The sequence below is a fragment of the Papaver somniferum genome, chromosome 2 (genome assembly GCF_003573695.1).
Source record: "Papaver somniferum cultivar HN1 chromosome 2, ASM357369v1, whole genome shotgun sequence".
NCBI lineage: Eukaryota > Viridiplantae > Streptophyta > Magnoliopsida > Ranunculales > Papaveraceae > Papaver > Papaver somniferum.
Genome location: NC_039359.1, coordinates 108,688,777 through 108,708,666, shown reverse-complemented (window position 1 = coordinate 108,708,666; position 19,890 = coordinate 108,688,777). Strand labels below are relative to the sequence as shown.

General features: G+C 36.9%; 3 protein-coding genes across 3 annotated transcripts; 1 reads left to right on the top strand and 2 right to left on the bottom strand.

Moving 5' to 3' along the window:
* The first annotated feature begins 7,267 nt into the window (after positions 1–7,267).
* On the top strand, positions 7,268–14,363 carry LOC113348757 (protein DEFECTIVE IN EXINE FORMATION 1-like). Its single transcript, XM_026592616.1, has 13 exons — positions 7,268–7,567; positions 7,709–7,819; positions 7,940–8,022; positions 8,189–8,306; positions 8,417–8,577; positions 9,419–9,936; positions 10,045–10,115; positions 11,362–11,618; positions 12,045–12,226; positions 12,417–12,700; positions 12,792–12,909; positions 13,583–13,765; positions 13,853–14,363. Exons 1-13 carry the CDS (start codon positions 7,416–7,418, stop codon positions 14,171–14,173), a joined length of 2,559 nt encoding a protein of 852 aa, XP_026448401.1. The 5' UTR covers positions 7,268–7,415; the 3' UTR covers positions 14,174–14,363.
* A 168-nt stretch (positions 14,364–14,531) lies between these two features.
* LOC113348758 (protein FAR1-RELATED SEQUENCE 5-like) lies at positions 14,532–16,830 on the bottom strand. The gene is made up of 2 exons (XM_026592617.1): positions 16,062–16,830; positions 14,532–15,162 (listed from the first exon to the last, which is right to left on the bottom strand). Exons 1-2 carry the CDS (start codon positions 16,599–16,601, stop codon positions 14,944–14,946), a joined length of 759 nt encoding a protein of 252 aa, XP_026448402.1. The 5' UTR covers positions 16,602–16,830; the 3' UTR covers positions 14,532–14,943.
* A 1,943-nt stretch (positions 16,831–18,773) lies between these two features.
* On the bottom strand, positions 18,774–19,229 carry LOC113351743. The gene has a single exon (XM_026595679.1). It carries the CDS (start codon positions 19,227–19,229, stop codon positions 18,774–18,776), a length of 456 nt encoding a protein of 151 aa, XP_026451464.1.
* Between the last annotated feature and the right edge of the window lie 661 nt (positions 19,230–19,890).

Sequence of the window (19,890 nt, the reverse complement as noted above, 5' to 3'; positions counted from 1 at the left end):
CAAATTATTCGAATCGTTCTATGAACCGTGTAAGGAGAAATAATGGTTTGAGTAACTCGGACTCACTTATTGTTCCTACGCCAGTTCATGATTCAAATAAGTCTGACTCAGCCTCTATCTCGAAATCTCCTCCGTTTGTCTCAAATCAACAGAGGCCATTGGTTCAAAATTTTAATTCCAGTAATTCAAAAACTAGACCGTTGGAGATTTCAAAAACAAGCTTCCAACAACCAACTATTTCTACTACTGCTAAGGCGATTAATCCAAAGATCAAGTCGCACATTTATTTTAGTAGACTGATGGGGGATTCATGTGATCATCCGAAAATAGTTGAAATATGTGAAAGTTTGGTGATCAGGAATTTGTCAGCGATCATAAATATAGAAACTCCTGAGTCAATTGTGGTATCTACAAAAAATGAATGTATTGAGGCTCTTTCTAATGCTGCATAATTTGAGTCTTATGATTTAGATGGTTTTAATCCAATTTCTATTTCAAGGGTTTCTCAAGATTTTAATGGATCATAAAATCATGTCTTGGAATATTAGGGATTTGGGACAAGAAGCCAAGGTAATTGCAATTAGAAACGCTATCAGGAGAAATAACATCACCATCTATTCAATTCAAGAATCTAAGAAGGAATTGGTGGATGAAGCTCTCATTAGATCTGTTTGGAGTAATAATGGTTGCAAATATATCCATGTTCCTTCATGTGGTATTAATGGAGCTTTTGGCAGCATTATTGTTATGTGGAAAGATGGAGTGATGGAAATGGAGGATAATCTGTTAGGGGTATTCTCTATTAAAATAAAATTCAGGAATGTGGCTGATGATTTCAGGTGGGCTTTTACTTCAGTATATGGTGCTTCAGATAATGGTTATTACAGACATTTTTGGGCAGAGTTAAATAATATTAGAATTCTTTTTGATGAGCCATGGTTACTGGGAGGTGATTTAAATGTTATTTTGTTTCAATCGGAAAGAAACAAACCCGGAGGTTGTGTTGCTTCTAGAATTTTTTTTAAGAAATTTGTTAGACAACATTCTCTCATTGATTTTCCACTAAATGGAGGTAAGTTTACTTGGACTAACTCTTAGCAGCATCCTCTTTTGATTACACTGGATAGATTCCTGGTTAATGCTGAATTTCAAGATCATTGTCCTTCCTTAATGCGAGTAAGACTCAAAAGGCCTATATCTGATCACAGTCCAATTATGCTGAACTGTAATTCTGCTATATAAACTGTTTCTCCTTTCAGGCTTGATAATTATTTTTTGTTTCATCCTTCCTTTTTGGATAATATGAAACAGTGGTGGACTAGCTTAGTTTTTACAGGAAGACCAAGTTATGTTTTTGCTAAGAAATTACAAGGCTTAAAGGCTTTTATTAAACCTTGTAGAAAATCTTTAGGTGACCTTCAAATTCAGATGGAAGATCTAGAAAAAGAGATTGATGATATTGATTGTATGGAAGAATTTGCCATTTTACATACTGATGACATTATCCAGAGGGAAAGAGCTAAAACTAAACATGCTTATGTTTCTCTAAACCTAGCTAGAAAATGGGGTCAAAGAGCTAAGGATAAGTGGTCTAAAGATGCTGAAAGAAATACTAAGTATCTTCATCAGCTTGCTTCTTATAAGTATAAGCTGAATAACATCAATTGCTTAGGAATTGATGGGGATCTGTCTTATGATAAATCAAAGATTTCAGATGAAGCTGTTAATTTTTACTCCAACCTATTTTCTGAGCAATTCCCAGTTAGACCAAGATTTGATGAGTTACAAATGCCACCTATTTCTGTAGAAGACAAAATTCTTCTTGAGAAGCCTTTCACTAAAGAGGAAGTCAAGAATGTCATCTGGCATTTTGGAACTAATAAAGCTCCAGGTCCAGATGGATTCACTATGGATTTTTCAAGTGTACTTGGGAGGTGATAAAATATGATCTTATGAAGGTTGTCAAAGAATTTGAATCCACTTCTTCACTGGATTGGAGATTAAACTGCACCAGTTTGAAGCTGATTCCAAAGTACAGTGGAGTTGTTTCTCTACATAACTTCAGGCCAATCAGTTTAACTGGAGGAGTCTATAAGATAATTTCTAAATTGTTAGCTCAAAGAATGAAATTGGTCATGCCTTCAATAATTTCTGATTTTCAAGGGGCTTTTATACGTGAGAGACAGATAAATGACGGAATTCTTGTTGCAGCTGAGCTGACTGACTATAGGAAAAGAAAGAATAAACCTGGTATTGTTTGGAAAGTAGATTTTGAGAAATCATTTGATAATATCAATTGGGGCTGTGTTGACATTGCTTTGGAGAAATTTGGTTTTGCTCATATTTGGAGGAGCTGGATAAAATGATGCATATCATATGCAAGATTTTCAATTCTTTTAAATGGTGAAGCTACTTCTCTTTTTAAATCCCAAAAAGAAATCAGGCAGGGTGATCCCATTTTTCCTTTTCTATTTATTATAGTTGCTGAAATTCTCTTTTTAATGATTAAGAAAGCTGCTTCATCTGGATTCAAGGTCTCTTCAAATGGAACTGCAGTACAACATCTTCAATTTGCATATTATCTGATTATCTTCTTCGATGATACTCCTGATCAAGCTTCTAATCTGAAGAATATTCTATTCTATTTTGAGTTGATTCTGGCCTCAAAGTTAACTTCAGAAAGAGTACAATTGTTGGAATTGAGACTGATCACAGTGGTGGGCATTCCTCTGGGAAGTAACTCCAAATGTAAAGCAATGTGGGAGATCATAGTTCAGAAAATTCATCAGAAACTCTCAACTTGGAATGTGTATCTCTCAAAAGGCCAAACAATATTTTATCTAGTTTACCAGTTTACTATCTTTCTTTGTTTCAAATGCTTGATTCAGTCATGAAAGAAATAAAAAAGATTACGAGAGACGTTATTTGGGGTTCTACGACAAAATCAAAGAAGAGAAGTTGGGTTAAATGGATAAGAGAAGTAATTTCCAATAAGAGAGGTGGTATTGATGTTAAAAAGCTGAAGCTTGTCAGTAAAGATCTACATTGTAAGTGCATTGGGGGATATGACTATGGAAATAAAGCTTTGTGGATACAAATTGTTCAACAAAAGTTTGGTGGTGATTTGGAGGATTTATTTCCCAAGAACTCCAATTTGGCTATTAGAAGTAGCTTATGGGCTGGTATTTTAAAAGCTAAAGATTATTACAGAATACTTCTTTGACGGTGGCTTCAGGTGACATAATTCTTTTTTGGGAAGATAAGTGGAAGGGTGATTATCCACTGAAAGTCTGTTATAACTCACTTTACAAGCTCTCTGGAAATAAACATTCAACTATTAAGGATTGCATTTCAGATGAAGCAGCTTGGAACTTGGATTTTTCAAGGAATTTAAATGCTTCTGAATTAGGAGAGGTAGTTCTTATGTTGCAGGAGTTGGGTGACCCTTCTCAGTTTACTGGCAGTTCAAGGGGTGATGATCAGAGAAAATGGATTGCTGAGAGTGGAGATTTCACAGTGAGTAACTGCTATAAATTTTTGGATGTGGATGTTTTTTTTTCCTTTTCTCATAAGCAGATGTGGAATCCTAAAGTTCCAATGAAGGTTTCATTTTTTGTTTGGACCATTTGTTATAGAGGTGCACCAACGCTGGACTTTCTTCATAGAACTGGTAGATCCAATACCAGTACTTGTCTTTTCTGCAATGTGGCACGGGAAACTAACCATCATGTTTTCCTGCATTGCATTGAAACTACAAAACTTTGGAACCATTTCCTTAACAGTTTTGGATTTGGTTGGGTATTCTCTGACTCTGTCATATTTACATTGTGGGAGTGGCCTGCTAAGAGAGGGAAAGCTATGCACAAGAAATTATGGGGTTTATTACCTTTCGCAATATGGTGGAATATTTTGACTGAGCGCAATAACATTCTATATGGGAATAGAAGAAGAGGGGTTAACCAGTTAATCATTGTTGTCAAATGTGCCAGTTACAACTGGTGTAGATGTACTAAGATTTTTTAGCACTTTTCTTTAAGTACAATCATCTGTAATTGGGATGCTGTTTTGACATGAGATTTTAAGCCATGTTTTTTTTCCTATGTTTAGTCATGCCTTTATGACTGAATGCTTCTATAATGAAATTTGCCATTTTTCAAAAAAGAAAGAAATAAAAGACGAAAGAGGTTAAAACAGCCTTGCTAAATTGGGGCCTACTACACTTAATTTGGCCCTACTACTAGATGACAAAAAAGGTCATTAGAAATAACTTTCACACCACCCCTTATCCAACAATTACTTAAGTACCTAATTTACCGCTGTTTAATTAGCACTAATTAATCGTATTAGGTGTTAATTATGTTTTAGATGCGAGATCAACTAATGCTAAAGAGTTCTCCAAAACATCAAACAACTTAATTTTTTTTTTCTTGTAAACAATACCCACAATCAGTTTACCTTAATGCACTTATAAACCGATTCTGGGTTGATGTTCCAAAATTAACAGAAGACTTCAACAATCGGTTGACGTTGGCATCTGTATAATCCGATTGTAGGAAACGGGGTTTTACTTGACATATATAAACCGATTTTTATCTTTCGTAAGATTTTTTTTCATTCATTTCATTATTATAGGATACATTTAGCACATGCATCAAGCTTTAAACCCCTAGGAGACCCTAGTGGACGAGTTATAGTCTCGTTATGGTTTACATAGAGATCTACCCACACAACCTACACAAAAACTTCTAAAACCATCAATCTTCGTTGGAGGAATCCGACGACGATACACCCTACATCATCTCCGGGGCATACTCCGGGATTTTGGATACCATGAATTGATAGCTTGCATCGAATGCGAATGCTTCCCCCTTTTCCTCCAAGTAGCGCGCTTTGACGACTTCATGCTACAAAAACAAAACAAAAACTTAATTTGTTAGTGGTGTTTAGTAGGAAGATCAAACAACATGGATCACGTAAAATAAACCACAAAAATACTTACAAATTGTTCAATGGACAAGTTAAAGTGGGTAGCGTTGAAAATCGGTTTTTGGATAGCTAAATAAGCAAGTATCGCATTTTCGATGACTAGGTGCCTATAATGAATTTGTTGAACACTTCTTTCATTAGGATTCCCAAACTATTGCCTATATTTATTGTATACCCTAGCCCAAAAGGTTTCGATATCCACCCTTACAGAGGATTGCCTTTTAACTCGAGTTTCCGCGTATCAAGCTTTGGTGATTGCCAAATCTTCATCTGAATCAAATGATGCCATTATGGAGGTATGAAATGAGTAGTTGTGGAGTATATGGAGTGAGAGGGAATAGATTGAGCAATTTTGGGGCAAATGGGGTCCAAGGATGAGGTCTTTATATAGAAAATAAGTCCCTAACGACTACTTTTTTTTGGAAAATGTGCAATAATCGGTCTTCTCGAAGGTCTGTAAAATCCGATTATATTTTTATGCCAGCAGGAATCGGTCTTTTTTGTGACCAATATAAACCGATTATAGACATGTGGAAAATTTAAATTTTCACCGTTAGTAATCGGTTTATATATATGCATATGTGATCCGATTGTAGCTTGAAAAACATACATGAAAAGTAGCATTTCTAAGGCATGACGAATTAGATTATACTTACCACACACATAAACCAATTCCTTTATGGAACCTAGACAATCGGTTTATGTTGACATATCGAGTAGCCCCGATTGTTGGTATGTCATGCTAGAATCATTGAGCAACAACACATAATTATAATTAAAACTTTAAGTGGATTAAGTTCAACACAAAGATCATCCAAAATAGATACCTCACCCATCCTAAAAGAGTGTTAATAACTTAAAACAACCACAAGTCTTATAAACTTAAAATTTTAATATCTAAAACTTAAAATTTAAAATTTAAAGAGCTGGAGCACCAGCAGCAACACCGGGAGCATTTGCAGGACTAGCATCAGCATCAACATGCCCACCATCAATAGCAGCACCACCATCAGGAGCAGTAGCTTCTGCTTCAGCCATGGCTTAAAATTGAGCCATTTCTTCCCACATACCTTCCATTTCTCCATGAGAGCCCTCTCAGCTGAAATCACATTTCTCCTCATCCTAGTGAACCTCATGACCTCATGAAGCTCCTCCAGTGCCAGCTTGTTAACCAATGCGAGAGCTTGTTCAAGATGGGTCTCACGCCCATAAGCAAACTTATAGAGGCTTTTTTCTGGCACTCGTTGTGGTTTCCTAAGAATGTCCTCCAAGGTGAGCTCTCGAGAGTAAAATGCTAGGTGTCTAAAGTCCATATCTACATAAAACAAAAAAAAAAACTAGTTAATAATCGGTACATAATTAAACATATGTAATCCGATTCTGACTACAATAACATACAGAAGTGTCAAACATTAGTAATCGGTTTTTGTGATACATACATGAAACCGATTATGAAAAGGAATCTGAAGAGACAGTCATAATCGGTAAATTAACAAGCACATAAAACCCGATTATGGGATCGCATAATTAAAAGAAAAAAATGTACAAAGAATCAGATTATTCTAAAACACTTATAAACCGATTCTGGGTGATGTATTTTCATCTTTCGCTTCTAATCTTAAAATCGGTTGATGTTAATCATCATATAAACCGATAACTATGCATGCTCTTCATGGCGGAAACCAAAAACCAGAATCGGTTTATTCGACATGTCAACATAAACCGATTCTGGGGGTAATCAGAGATTTTGATTTTCGAAAATCGAAAATTAAAAATGTAAATCAATGAAGAAACGCAAATCATAGAATGGGTTGATGGAGATTTACCTTTTTCTTGGTTGGATCGAAGATCGTCGGAGAAGAGGATGAAAAAAAAATTGATTAGGGTTTTGAGAATTTTGAAAGATTATGATGCAAATAGAAATTTTTTTAGGTTTAGGTTTTTTTTATGTTTTTGGATTTACCGAAAATGAAAAAATTAGTATTTATATGAGATTGTTTTAGGAATTAATGTGGGGATAAATTAGAATTCTTGAGAAATTTGGTTGCCCATAGCAATTTGGTGGAGTGGGAAGGAAAATTTGATAGGCCCAATTAAGTGTACTAGGCCCAATTTAGCCGGGTAAAACAGGAAGTGAACAAAATATGATTTTGTTTTGGACTTATTTTTACCCCTTGAGGGTGTTAGTGGCTTAGTGCAAGACCCACCAATAGTGAGGGTATTTATAACCTTTCCACTTGATTCATGTCATGGTCTTCTATTTTTTAAGTTTTTTTACTAATCTTCAGGACAGTATCTAAAATCTTTCGCATATACCAGTTATGAATACATAGCTCATAGACTTTTGGATCAAACCGCACTTAGGGCAAAATCATCAAGCTTTATCAGCTGACTTCGTACTAAGAGTAGAGAAGAAGAGATCTGATGAAATGAAGAAACTCTTCTTCTTTTTGATTGTCCTCGCACTTCTTCAATTCAATTTGATCGAAGCTGTTTCTGAATCCCAATCAGAAGAACAAACAACTAAAAATAAGTTTCGAGAACGTGAAGCCACTGATGATGCCCTAGCTTACCCTAACATGTAATGTCAATCTCTACTGCTTAATTTCGCACTCTATGTCGTTCTTACTGAATTTTAGGGTTTATTATTGGTTTGGGTTCTACAGAGTTCATGTGAATGTATGACTTTTTACTTAGTGTTGTTTATTTTTCACTTATGTAGAGATGAGGATGCACTTTTGAACACTCAATGCCCAAGGAATTTGGAATTGAGATGGAAGACTGAAGTTTCCTCCAGCATATATGCAGCCCCTTTGATCTCCGATATAAACGGGTATGAATTCTTTCGAATAAACTGATATTAATGTAGAAATAGAAGAAAGGTTTAAGTCTGTGTGTATTAAAAGGTTTTGTGATGCATTGAAGTGTGAAGTTAATAGCTTTGGAATTACAGTGATGGGAAGCTCGATATAGTGGTGCCATCTTTTGTTCATTACTTGGAAGTGTTAGAAGGTTCTGATGGAGATAAAATGGCAGGTAATGTTGTGTATTGCTTTCTTTTAGATGTTTGTAGCCATATTTGAACCTAGCAATAAGGAACAAAGTATTTGTTCAATCAAGATTGTTATTTCAACCATACTCAAATATCGTGAGATACCATGTTTCATTTAATGCTGAGTGACATTAAAGGTTCATGTCTCAGGCTGGCCTGCCTTTCACCAATCAAATGTGCATTCCAGTCCTCTATTATATGATATTGACAAGGATGGAGTGAGAGAAATAGCCTTAGCTACCTACAACGGAGAAGTGCTCTTTTTCAGGTATTGATTCTCACTGGTAGTTGCCAAGTTAACAAGAATTTTTGTTTTGGCAGTTATACTCCAAAACTTCCCAATTTGGACTGATTAGTATACCGTAACTATTCTTGTAGGACCTCAGGGTACTTGATGTCAGATAAGTTGGAGATTCCTCGATTAAGAGTTCGTAAAGACTGGCATGTTGGATTGCATCCAGACCCAGTAGACCGTTCTCATCCAGATGTCCAAGATGAGCTACTTATCAAGGAGGCTGCTGAGATGAATTCAATGAACCGTAAGCTCTTTCATAACGCGGTTTTAAGTTCGTTTACATCTAAATAGCTTTGCAGTGTGAATTTGATGTGTTTTAATCTTGAAACTCTGGTAGAGTACAAAGAAATAAAAGTTCTAGGTTTTCTCCTTCACTGAAAAACAATCTCAGGGAGGCAGCACATTTTTGTAATTGTTGAAACTCATTTAACAGGAAACTCTAATAGCCTATTTATGATCTTATAGAAAATATTAGGAAAAATAAACCTCAAAACAAAAGAAAGTTCTGGCCATGAAAAGGACCCCTTGAATCATTATCGGGAGTTAACATATTGCACACCTGTTGCCAAACTTGGTGAAGACCCACAGATGTATTTCTCTGCTTTTTGTTGATAGTTATTGGTTGTGACCTGGGTGGTCTGTCTCTGGCTGCATTCAAGGCTCGCAATGCTGATGCCAAGTGATAGATGTCGGAGACTCGGAGCTTTCTCAACACCTTGTACCCATGCAACCGGTTGGGATTCTGTTTCCGCAATTCCCTCTCCTTGTGTTACTCAATTTGGTGAAAAGAAAGTTGTCTGTGGTCTTATTCCCACCAGTAAATAACAATGGGCTATGGAAGCTTTTTAAATCTTCCTTTTTGTTAACCCCGTCAAAAACTAGGGATGGTCGTACCCACTTGACATGTTCAATTATGGAAGAGTTGCTAAAAAGTAAAACACATAGTGCACAATATATCCTTTAGGATTTCTCCTTGCCAAGAAGTGTTTAATGAAGACTGCTTTTCTTCATATGAACTATATTCTGTAGTAGTGTCTTATAATTTGAGCACATGGTCCTTTTTCTTTTCTTTTCTTTTCGTGTAGATACAAGTGGAATTACTGCTAATTCAAGTGATTCAGCTTCTTTATCGAACAATGGGAACCCTGGCTCATCAATGAACACCTCCATACCAAACAATGCAGTAAAGTCGAATGCTAATCATCCAGAAGAAATCATTAAGTTGCCAACTGATAAGCACAATTCCACTGAAGATGTAATGGCGGCTGCAGAGGCTGTCAAAGCGGATAACACAACAAGCTCGGGGAGGCGTCTCCTTGAAGATCATGATTCAACCGCAACACAGGGCACTGGATCCGATTCTACTACTAATACCAACACAGAGGATGTTGCTGCAACTGTGGAAAATGATGAAGGTCTGGAAGCTGATGCTGACACATCTTTTGAGTTATTCCGTGATAACGAAGAGCTAGCCGATGAGTATAATTATGATTATGATGATTATGTTGATGAAACGATGTGGGGTGATGAGGAGTGGACAGAAGATAAGCACGAGAAAGAGGAGGATTATGTGAATATTGACTCGCACATACTTTCTACTCCAGTAAGTTCAATTTTTTGCGTTTGTTGTTTTACTATTAACTTATCTGAGTTTATTGTGGAAATTATAATGTTACTGTTTCCTAAAATTTGGTTATCTGGCTATCCTCAGGTCATAGCAGATATTGACAATGACGGGATTTCAGAAATGGTTATTGCCGTCTCTTACTTTTTTGACCATGAGTGAGTTCCTTTCTTTAGCGACATCCTCCTATCAACTGTGTGTTGTCTGTTCTATAAATCTTCTTCCTTAACCTTATTCTGCTTTGTTCCCAATTCTTTCTATTTTCCATATCGACTTGATAATGATATCTGCCGACTGCCATCATTTATCGCTGACTGGTGCAAATAGTTGATACAATGGAATCTATGAATGTCTCATTTGGGTTCAAATAGTTACTTGGAAAAAACTCATTTCTCATGGATTTGGTCAAAACACGGTATTATTTTCGTATACTAATAGAAAATGTAGTGTATTATTTGGTATTGGTATTATTTGTGTGAGGTATATTCAGCTATTTTAGAGTATATAAAAGCAAATTTGCTATGGCATGCTTGGGTTGGTGAAAGTGCACATGGACCTTTAAGTTTCATAACTCAAGAGAGACAATTCATTATTTAAGTTTTTCTCCCGAGGACATGGCAATTCTTGAATACTCTTAACATGAAGGGATTCTGGAAGAGCTACTAGATGAAATCCTTAACAAAATAAAGTGAAGAATCTCCAAAAAACCATAGGAAAATCTCTCTCCAGGGATTTTGGCAGAGAGGCAGGGAGTTAGGACCGAGCTCCATCATAGATTCACTCTCCAATTGGACATACTCTTCATTGGTTAGCTGTAGCATTCCTTTTGTATTTCTGGGTTGGAGAAGAACATAAAAGAGGATAGGTTTGTTGATTGTATGTTGGTCATCAAGAAAAGCTGATCGGCGGTGCCATTTGTACCCACAACCTGGCTATAAAGTAAACCTACACTTTAACTTCTGGTTATTAGTCACAAATCTATCTTACCGATCATGAGGATAAGATACCAGAATGTTCCGAGTTCTTTTACTTTTCAGCAAATAAAAACATCTGTCCTGAACAAGTGTTTGAAGCATATGTCGTGCAGAATTTATTGAAAATTGTGACTGTTGAATATACTTGTTTTCAATTAGCTGGAGAATTTTCAGACGAGATATTAAAAACAAACCTAGTTGTGTTGATTATGTTTGTTGTTGTGTTTATAGATTTGAAAGCTCACTTTCCCTATTTTCATTTTTACATTGTCGCAGTACAACAGCCCTTTTTTGTTATCCAAGTTGTGCGACCTATTTCAGTCTTTGGTTTTTGTGTGTTATTAGCAACATGAGTCCGACTTGCCCTTTTTTTTTTCTTTTTCCTTTCAGCATATATCTTATATTAATTTCCTGCATCATAACTTGACAGGTATTATGACAACCCAGAACATTTAGCCGAATTGGGTGGTATAGACATCGGAAAATACGTAGCAGGAGCTATTGTAGTTTTCAATCTTGAAACCAAGCAAGTTAAGTGGACAACACAACTAGATTTAAGTACGGATGGATCAAAGTGGCGTGCTTATATATACTCCTCGCCAACCGTAGCTGATTTAGATGGGGATGGGAATTTAGACATTCTTGTTGGGACTTCATTTGGCTTGTTTTATGTCCTGGATCATCATGGTAATCTCTCAACTCCTCAGAGTTGTATCATTCTTGCAGTATAACCTGCTCGTAATGGGATTATATACTTTCCTTTGTTTGCTTTTGTCTCTCATCCTGTATATCTTATTTGACTCGATGCCCTCTCTTTAAGCCCATGTTGCACAGCTCTCCAAATTTTCACCCAATAAGCATTAGCTATAAGCGTCAGGAGTGATAAGCTGTGTTGTCGAAACCTCTAGAAAATTTCTTGTTGCCCATCACAATGTTTTCTCTTTTAGGGTTTGAAATTGTAATAGAAGATCATTAGTTTAATTTACAAATAATATGTTGTTCCCTTGGGTATTCCAGGAAACACAAAAGACCTCCTTTTGATGTTTGAAATTTGCATTATATATAGAGAAATTGCTTGTTTCCCTAATGACTTGAGCTTCACATATTTGGCAGGAAAAGTGAGACCAAATTTTCCCCTTGAGATGGCTGAAATTCAGGGATCTGTAGTTGCAGCAGATATTAATGATGACGGTAAAATTGAGCTGGTAACAGCAGATACTCATGGAAACGTTGCTGCATGGACCACACAAGGAAAAGAAATCTGGGAAGTACATCTGAAGAGCCTTGTTCCACAGGTGATCTCCTCTGCCAGTTTATCTCCTTTATCAGTGTAGATCTTATATCATTACCTTACTGTTGATTAGAGTCATTATGTAGTATGAACATCCTAATTTTGCTTTATTTTTGTATCTTATTCATATGTATGTAAAGAAGCAACCTTGTTAGTGGCGCAGTTTGGTAATGTAGTTTGTTGATTTTAACCAGGCTCCTTCAGTTGGTGACGTCGATGGGGATGGTCATACCGATGTTGTAGTTCCAACAATATCGGGAAATATATATGTTCTTAGTGGCAAGGATGGATCACAAGTCCGTCCGTATCCTTATCGCACTCATGGGAGAGTAATGAATCAGGTTCTTCTGGTTGATCTAAGTAAACGCGGTGAGAAACAGAAGGGGCTCTCGATGGTCACAACATCATTTGATGGCTATTTGTATCTTATTGATGGACCCACAGCATGTGCGGATGTTGTTGATATTGGCGAAACTTCGTAAGACATGCTACCTTCGTCTTTTGGTTCTGTACTAATATTGTTTCCTTGCCTTCGTAAAGTATATCCTGATGGTAAATCTATGCAACAGATATAGTATGGTCTTAGCAGACAATGTTGATGGAGGGGATGACCTGGATCTTGTTGTTTCAACCATGAATGGGAATGTCTTTTGCTTCTCAACCCCTTCCCCACATCATCCCCTCAAGGTAGTTAACTTTAATTTGCTGAGATTTGATCCATTATATATGCTTTTTTTTTAATAATCTAGTCTTATTTTGTAAGCGCTAGAAAAATCAGTTATGGTAGTGAATGCCTACAACGATTTCTGCCATCATGGTTGCCACTCTATAAAATATTTTTACCATCATTACGACCAGCGCTGGCTCAAAATCACCACATCACACCCCCACCAACCAACTTTGCCAACATCACTTGATTACCTCCATTTCCTGCTTCATTGCCAGCAGCAGCACACCACCACACAAGCATTATCACCATCATCATCATCGCCAGTACCATACCACCAGGCCACTGTGTGATTTTATTTTGAACAATCATCAGATCACTACTTGAATCACAGGCACATCCGACACCTCTATCACTTCACAACTATCATCATAGCTGTCACCACCACCTAAATCACCAGCACCAGTACACCATGAATAATACTGACCGATTGAGTTTTCTAACTCGCGGATTAATTATTGTGTAATTTAGAAAGCGAAACAGAGAAAATAAAAGTCTTATCAAAGCAAACTTGTTATTATACTTATGTTGTATATCATGATCAAGTATTGCGGTTACTTACACTTGCAAAAAATTATATAAACCATGTAAACATGGATGTACCGCCACTTCATATGCAAATATATTTGTCAGGCATGGAGATCCCCCAACCAGGGAAGGAACAACGCTGCAAGCCGGCACAACCGGCAAGGGGTTGCTGTCTCACATTCATCCAGAACATTCCGTGACGAGGAAGGCAAAGATTTCTGGGTGGACATTGAAATAGTAGACAAGTACCGGTTTCCTTCAGGGTCTCAAGCACCTTATAATGTGACAGTAAGCACCAATGTCAACATTACTTTATTTTTTTGAATGGATCCCATTTTGATATTTAAATTGCTTACAACCACCGAAATGATGCAGACAACCTTGTGGGTTCCTGGGAATTATCAAGGGGAGAGGCGTATAACACAAAACCAAGTGTATGATCGTCCAGGAACATACCGAATCAAACTTCCTACCGTGCCAGTCCGAACAATGGGGACGGTGCTGGTTGAGATGGTGGACAAGAATGGACTCCATTTTACAGACGAATTCTCTCTCACCTTCCACATGCATTACTACAAACTACTCAAGTGGCTCTTAGTTCTTCCAATGCTTGGGATGTTCGGTGTATTAGTAATCCTACGGCCACAAGAAGCTGGCCAGCCATTGCCATCCTTCTCTCGAAACACAGATCTGTAATGATATCTTAACTTGCATGTCATTGGCAGAGCATGTGCCTTGCAGGGGGGTCTACCCCCATTCCTAATCTGTTCAAAATCATACAACATTTGTTACTTTGAGTAGAAAAGAATTAGTCAGACTCAAAACTCTATTGATCCTTGCAAAGTATCTCACTCAGAAAGTAGATTTTTTTTGTTTTGTTGTTTAAGCCTGTGATTTTTTAGAGAGTTACATATGGCTTGAGAGGTGTGATTTTATTTTGCTTTTAATGATTTAGAGGTGTAAATTATTACTTAGGGTAAATTTGCCAAGAAAAAGGAAAAATAAAATGAAAAAAGGGAATCTATCAAGCCACAACTTTTGTTTGCTCGCTCATTTGCTAAGCTTCTTGTCAGAAACTTTAAACATTAATCAGTGTAAAAGCAACGAGCTTTATCTTGTTATCCATGTCAACATGGGGTACTCCTTGGCTGCCAGAAATCTCTATCTGTTTGGTGTTAGAGGACTCTTTGGATTTAACAAAATCCCATGAGAGGTGGTCTAGAAACTCTACAACTTGTAAATCCCAGCTGGTCATCATTTTCTAGAAACTCTACAATCCAATGCAGGGAACAGTTTAAAGGCTACAGTCTGCAGATACCGTGGCCGTACACGAGGTGATCTCAGATGACTCGGGCTAGACCAGTATAATGATCCCAGATAACTCAGGCCAGACCAATAGAATGAATGCAGTGCAACTTTAGAGATATATATGAGTTGACTGAATTATCTTTTGAAAGCAGAAAGTACTACTTTATTATCTGATTATTGCCTTGTGAACAATCTAACTCATCGGACTCTAGTTCTCTCACATTAGTAACCATGCTTTCAACTGCTAATGAAAGGTGCTGAGTGTGTTCCTCAATATCTTTGAGAATCAGACGTAGCTGTTCTTGATAAGATGCGCATCGTCTTCTCTCACGCTGCAATTCTGTTGACAATTCCCTGATCTTTTTATCCTTCTCATCCTGCGAAAACATATATATTTAACATGAGCCAAACACCAAAACACACTAAAGACAGAATATTATGATAAGAATGCATGACACTATATGAGAAATACAACTTCAAAGAAAAACTATAAAGAAGATTAGCATTGTATTCGACGCTAGAAGTCTGTGGAGGTTGTGGGATTTGAGTATGTGTCGACTACCTAGTGTAATGCTGAAGAGAGTGTAGGTGGACTTTGGAAGTTAGTTGATCCCACACTGGACCTATCATACTTGTTACGGACATGATACTATTTCCCACACATTCGAGTTCCTCAGACTAGGATGTTGCGAGCGAAGCAGGGGCAATAACAATAGAAGTTGAGATCTGAAGTTAATACTGTGATCTGTGCAGAACTGATTTATAATATTGACCACTGAGACCCTTATCTAAACAAACTGAAGAAAGTTATTTGAATGCAATCTGTTATCTCTGAACCCTACCATGTTCCAAAGAGATTACCAGGTAAAGTAATGGGCCATGCACTTATAGATAAAGTAGTTATGGTTATTTTGATTTTGATGCATTAAATTCTAGCCTCACTTATTGTTTCACGCTACCGCATATATGACGGAGTAATCTCATAACTACAACAGCAAGGAAACACAGTGTTATTGCCACATGGTTGTACAATATAGTGCAAACGAACAAGCAGACACCTTGTTTCAAGGATTTGGTTATGTAAGTGGGTTCTGAAGGCAACTAGTCTTACAGAGGTTGTCATACAGTGAAGTTTGAGTTTTACAGCTCCATTTGTTTCTTTACAAAATCAAGTAGGCAACATTTTACCTATATGCACTGCCCTTGTCTAAAATTATTGTAGTACAAAGAATTTTACCAAATGAGAGATATCTATAGCAATGGATTCAAAACATACCTCACTGAATACACTTCTATGGAACCGCCTCGGGGGCACTTTGGTAGGATTTAAGTCATGATTGTGGTCTTTAACAAAACCAGAAACAACCCATTTGCTTCCATTTTTCACAGCAACTCTCAACATTGCATTGCATCCTTCTCTAGTAATTGGCCTTGGCGGAAGAATTCTATTTTCTCTATTCAAATGTTTTTTAGCACGAAAACCTTCTCTTGAGCAAACAAATTCCCTACCTATAACCGAGTTATCTTTGTGCGAACGACGTATGCGAGTATTCCGTATCGTAAAACCCATGCGAACACTATACTTATCATAAAACTCCCTAGCATCCTCCGATGTTTCAAATTCCATTCCAATACACGGTTCCACATTGGATTCTGTTGCTTCAATTGGCAATTCAACCGTATCGTAGTCATTATTTCCATTAGAAGATGGATTTAAAGTATCTAGAATCTCATCTTTTATAAGTTCACAGTCATCAGACATTTCAACTTCCCAGCCACTTCCATCGTTTTTGCATAATACTGATGTACTCGCCATATCATGCTACTGAACGGGAATGGTTTAAAGATCTAAACAACTGTAAAATGTAGATTCTTTATTAATGCTATAATTATCTTTGGATTTGGGATTTGAATTGAGCTCATTTTAGGGTTTGTGATTGGAGGGGAAGAAAATGGTGTAGAGAGAGAAGAAGAAGGTGAATCGAGAACCACTGACTGAGAGAAGAAGGGTAGATTTTGTGTGGTCTAGATGCACGTGTGTGTACCTACCTCGGGACACAACAGACGTGCCTTATCATCCGCGGATATTTCAGGCTTCCAGCAGTGGTACTTTTGGCCCCCCACGAGTGGGATCCTGATCTAGGGAGAGCTCACCTCTTGGTTCCCACTCCGGCTTGGTATGCTAGGCGAAGTGAATGTAAAATCAATCGAACTCACCGTTCTTTTTTCTTTTTTCCTAAAGCATAAACTCACCATTCTGATCGCAACGAATGATTGTTCTTATTATTTTTGATTGAGAAGAAATTTCTTTATTATTACTGAGTTAGTTAAATAATCCAGATTCATGCCAAAGTATCAGGTGAAAAATGTTTTCTTTATTCCTTTTTGTTTTCGCATTTTACTTAGCTAGCATATTTACTCGAATTATTTGCCATTCAATTCGCAAATTGACTGACGTTGAGACGTTATTTGATACTCTTTAATGTTTGTCTGCTCTGGTACTAATTGAAAAGACGAGGATACCCAAATACACCACAATCTTTTAAATATCAACCTATAAGTCCAATATCTTAAGTGATCGTATATGGACAGAGTCAAGACGATACAACTTAAGTCATATACCTTGTGTGATTGTCTATGGACGAGGTTGAGACAATATGACAACAAGATATTTACTTGACCATAGTTACTGTAATAAAACGGATTGACTATTAGGACCAATGTTAAGTAATTCGGATTAACGTACGAGTGTAATTTACTTCATTATAACTAGCAAATACGTACGTGCGATGCACCTTCCAACTTGTCGTTCCGTCACAAAACTTACGGGATAACAAACTATAATACTAAGGCGGAAAATCCTCCAAAATAAAAGTTATTGTTTCATAATTCTATCTCTTGTAGTCAATTAGAATAAAGTTACATTTCAGTGATTGAAAAATTCATACACAATAGACAGAAAATGTAAGATGAAACCAGAACTAAAACAATACAGGAAAAGAAAAAAACATAAAGTAAAAAGCAAACACAACGACTAAGAACTTTGCGGACAACATCAATTCGTAAGACATTACAATATTTATTTTTGTTTACCTAAGCTAAGACGATGTAAGAACTTCCTTGTACACAACGTTCTTGGTAAACGTTCCAACTTTATCAGCAATGCCTCCTTTCTTGATTAACACCTTAGTGTTCTTGCTGGAAACACCCCTTGAAATCCTACAACTGTCCATGGATGAAGACATGCTTAGGAAGATTAATACCGGTGTTTTCAATTGTTTGTCCTTGTGCTTTGTTGATGGTGAATGCAAAACACATACATACTGGGAATTTCTTGCGAATCATCTTAAACGGTATCTCAAGATTCTCTGGTGGGCTCACTGGCATCCTATGGAGCAAGGTAGTTAATATCGGTTATACATGCCGATATTACAGGTTTTTATCGGGTATCAGAAAATACCTATACTGTATCGAAAATATCAGCGATACAAAGACGGAATGATATTATCGGTTGTACAGGTCGGTGCGGACCGATATATCAGTTTTACTTGTACACCGATAATATCGGTTTCGTGAATAAATTTTTCATCAAATGCATCTAGTCTTTACAGACAAGTACAATGTCAATTGAAGAAGGCAAAAAGCCAAAATATATTTATAATATAAAATATAATAATTATATGGTAGGATATAAGATGGAAACCATATTTCAATTGCAAAGTAGAGAAATATAAAAGATAAATATGAAGGATAATAAAAAAGATTTACAGGCATAATGGGATAACAATCACAACGTTGGCTAATAAACCACCTTGTATTTTGGAAATTTGAGATATATGTATGATTCTTATTATTTTTTATTATGGTTTTATAATTATTTGAAATTCTATATTAAAGGATGTATCACCGATAAAAACCGATTTTATTTTTTGTATAGGTGTGTCGGACCCGGCCGATACGAAAACGATACGCGATATTAACTACCTTGTTATGGAGGAACTCTTTTACCCGCTGAATTGCCATCGAGGATCATTGCATCGATACAATTTGGAAAAAAAATCTTTACGATAAGCCTAGTACCATTGCATAAGTCGTTCTTGGCACTAACATTCCTCAGTAACATAATGGGTGCTCCTAGATTCAGTTTCAACTCATGAGGAGGTAAACCACTCGGGGAAATTCCGTTCAAGTGTTCTTGAAGATAGAGGTTTTGGGAATCATTTTCCACAGAATCAAATGAATAATACGTATGCTCTTTTCCGAGAAACATGCTAACCACTCGATCATTTAACTTATCGACATGCTCAATCAATGGTGTAATCAATGCCCGGTTAAGCAAGTAATCTTGATCCTCAGAATTATCTGCCAAGTCGGGAAGGGCAGCATCGATCAGTTGGGATACTGAATCTTCACCAGTCCAGGGTATCACAATATCATCTGGCATCTTTATCATGTCATTTTCCTAAGAAGGTTCATTTCCATCACCAACTCGCATCAAGAAATCAGAATAAGACGTATCACCCATTGCACGCAAATTCTTCTTCAAATGAAGAACCTATACATGTCTCCACAGAGGCGACCTAGTAAGACATGGATCAACCATTTTCCCCCTTGAAGCTTTTGGTACAACTGGAAGAACCTGGCGGAAATCACCTCTCATAATAACAATTGTACCACCAAACGGCTACTCGTTGCCTGTTACATCTCTCATAGTCGTATAAAATGCCTCGATAGAATACCGATGTTCCATGGTAGTTTCATCCCACATAATCACAGTAGCTTGACGTAGAAGATCAACCAACTTGTTATTTTTAGCGATGTCACATGTAGATATTGTTGCTAGGGTAAATGGAAGCTTGGATATCGAGTGCGCAGTTCTTCCACCAGGTAACATAGTAGCTGCAACTCTAGATGTAGTTGTTGCTATGGCAATGCCACCATTTCTTCTAATGGTCGACAAAATAGCACGATAGAGAAAAGTCTTCCCGGTACCTCTTGGACCATCAACAAAGAAAATTCTGCTTTCTTTTCTTCGGACGACACCCGTAATTTCATTATAAGCCTTGGACTGATCTTCATTCAACTTGTCCACATTCATCGTATCT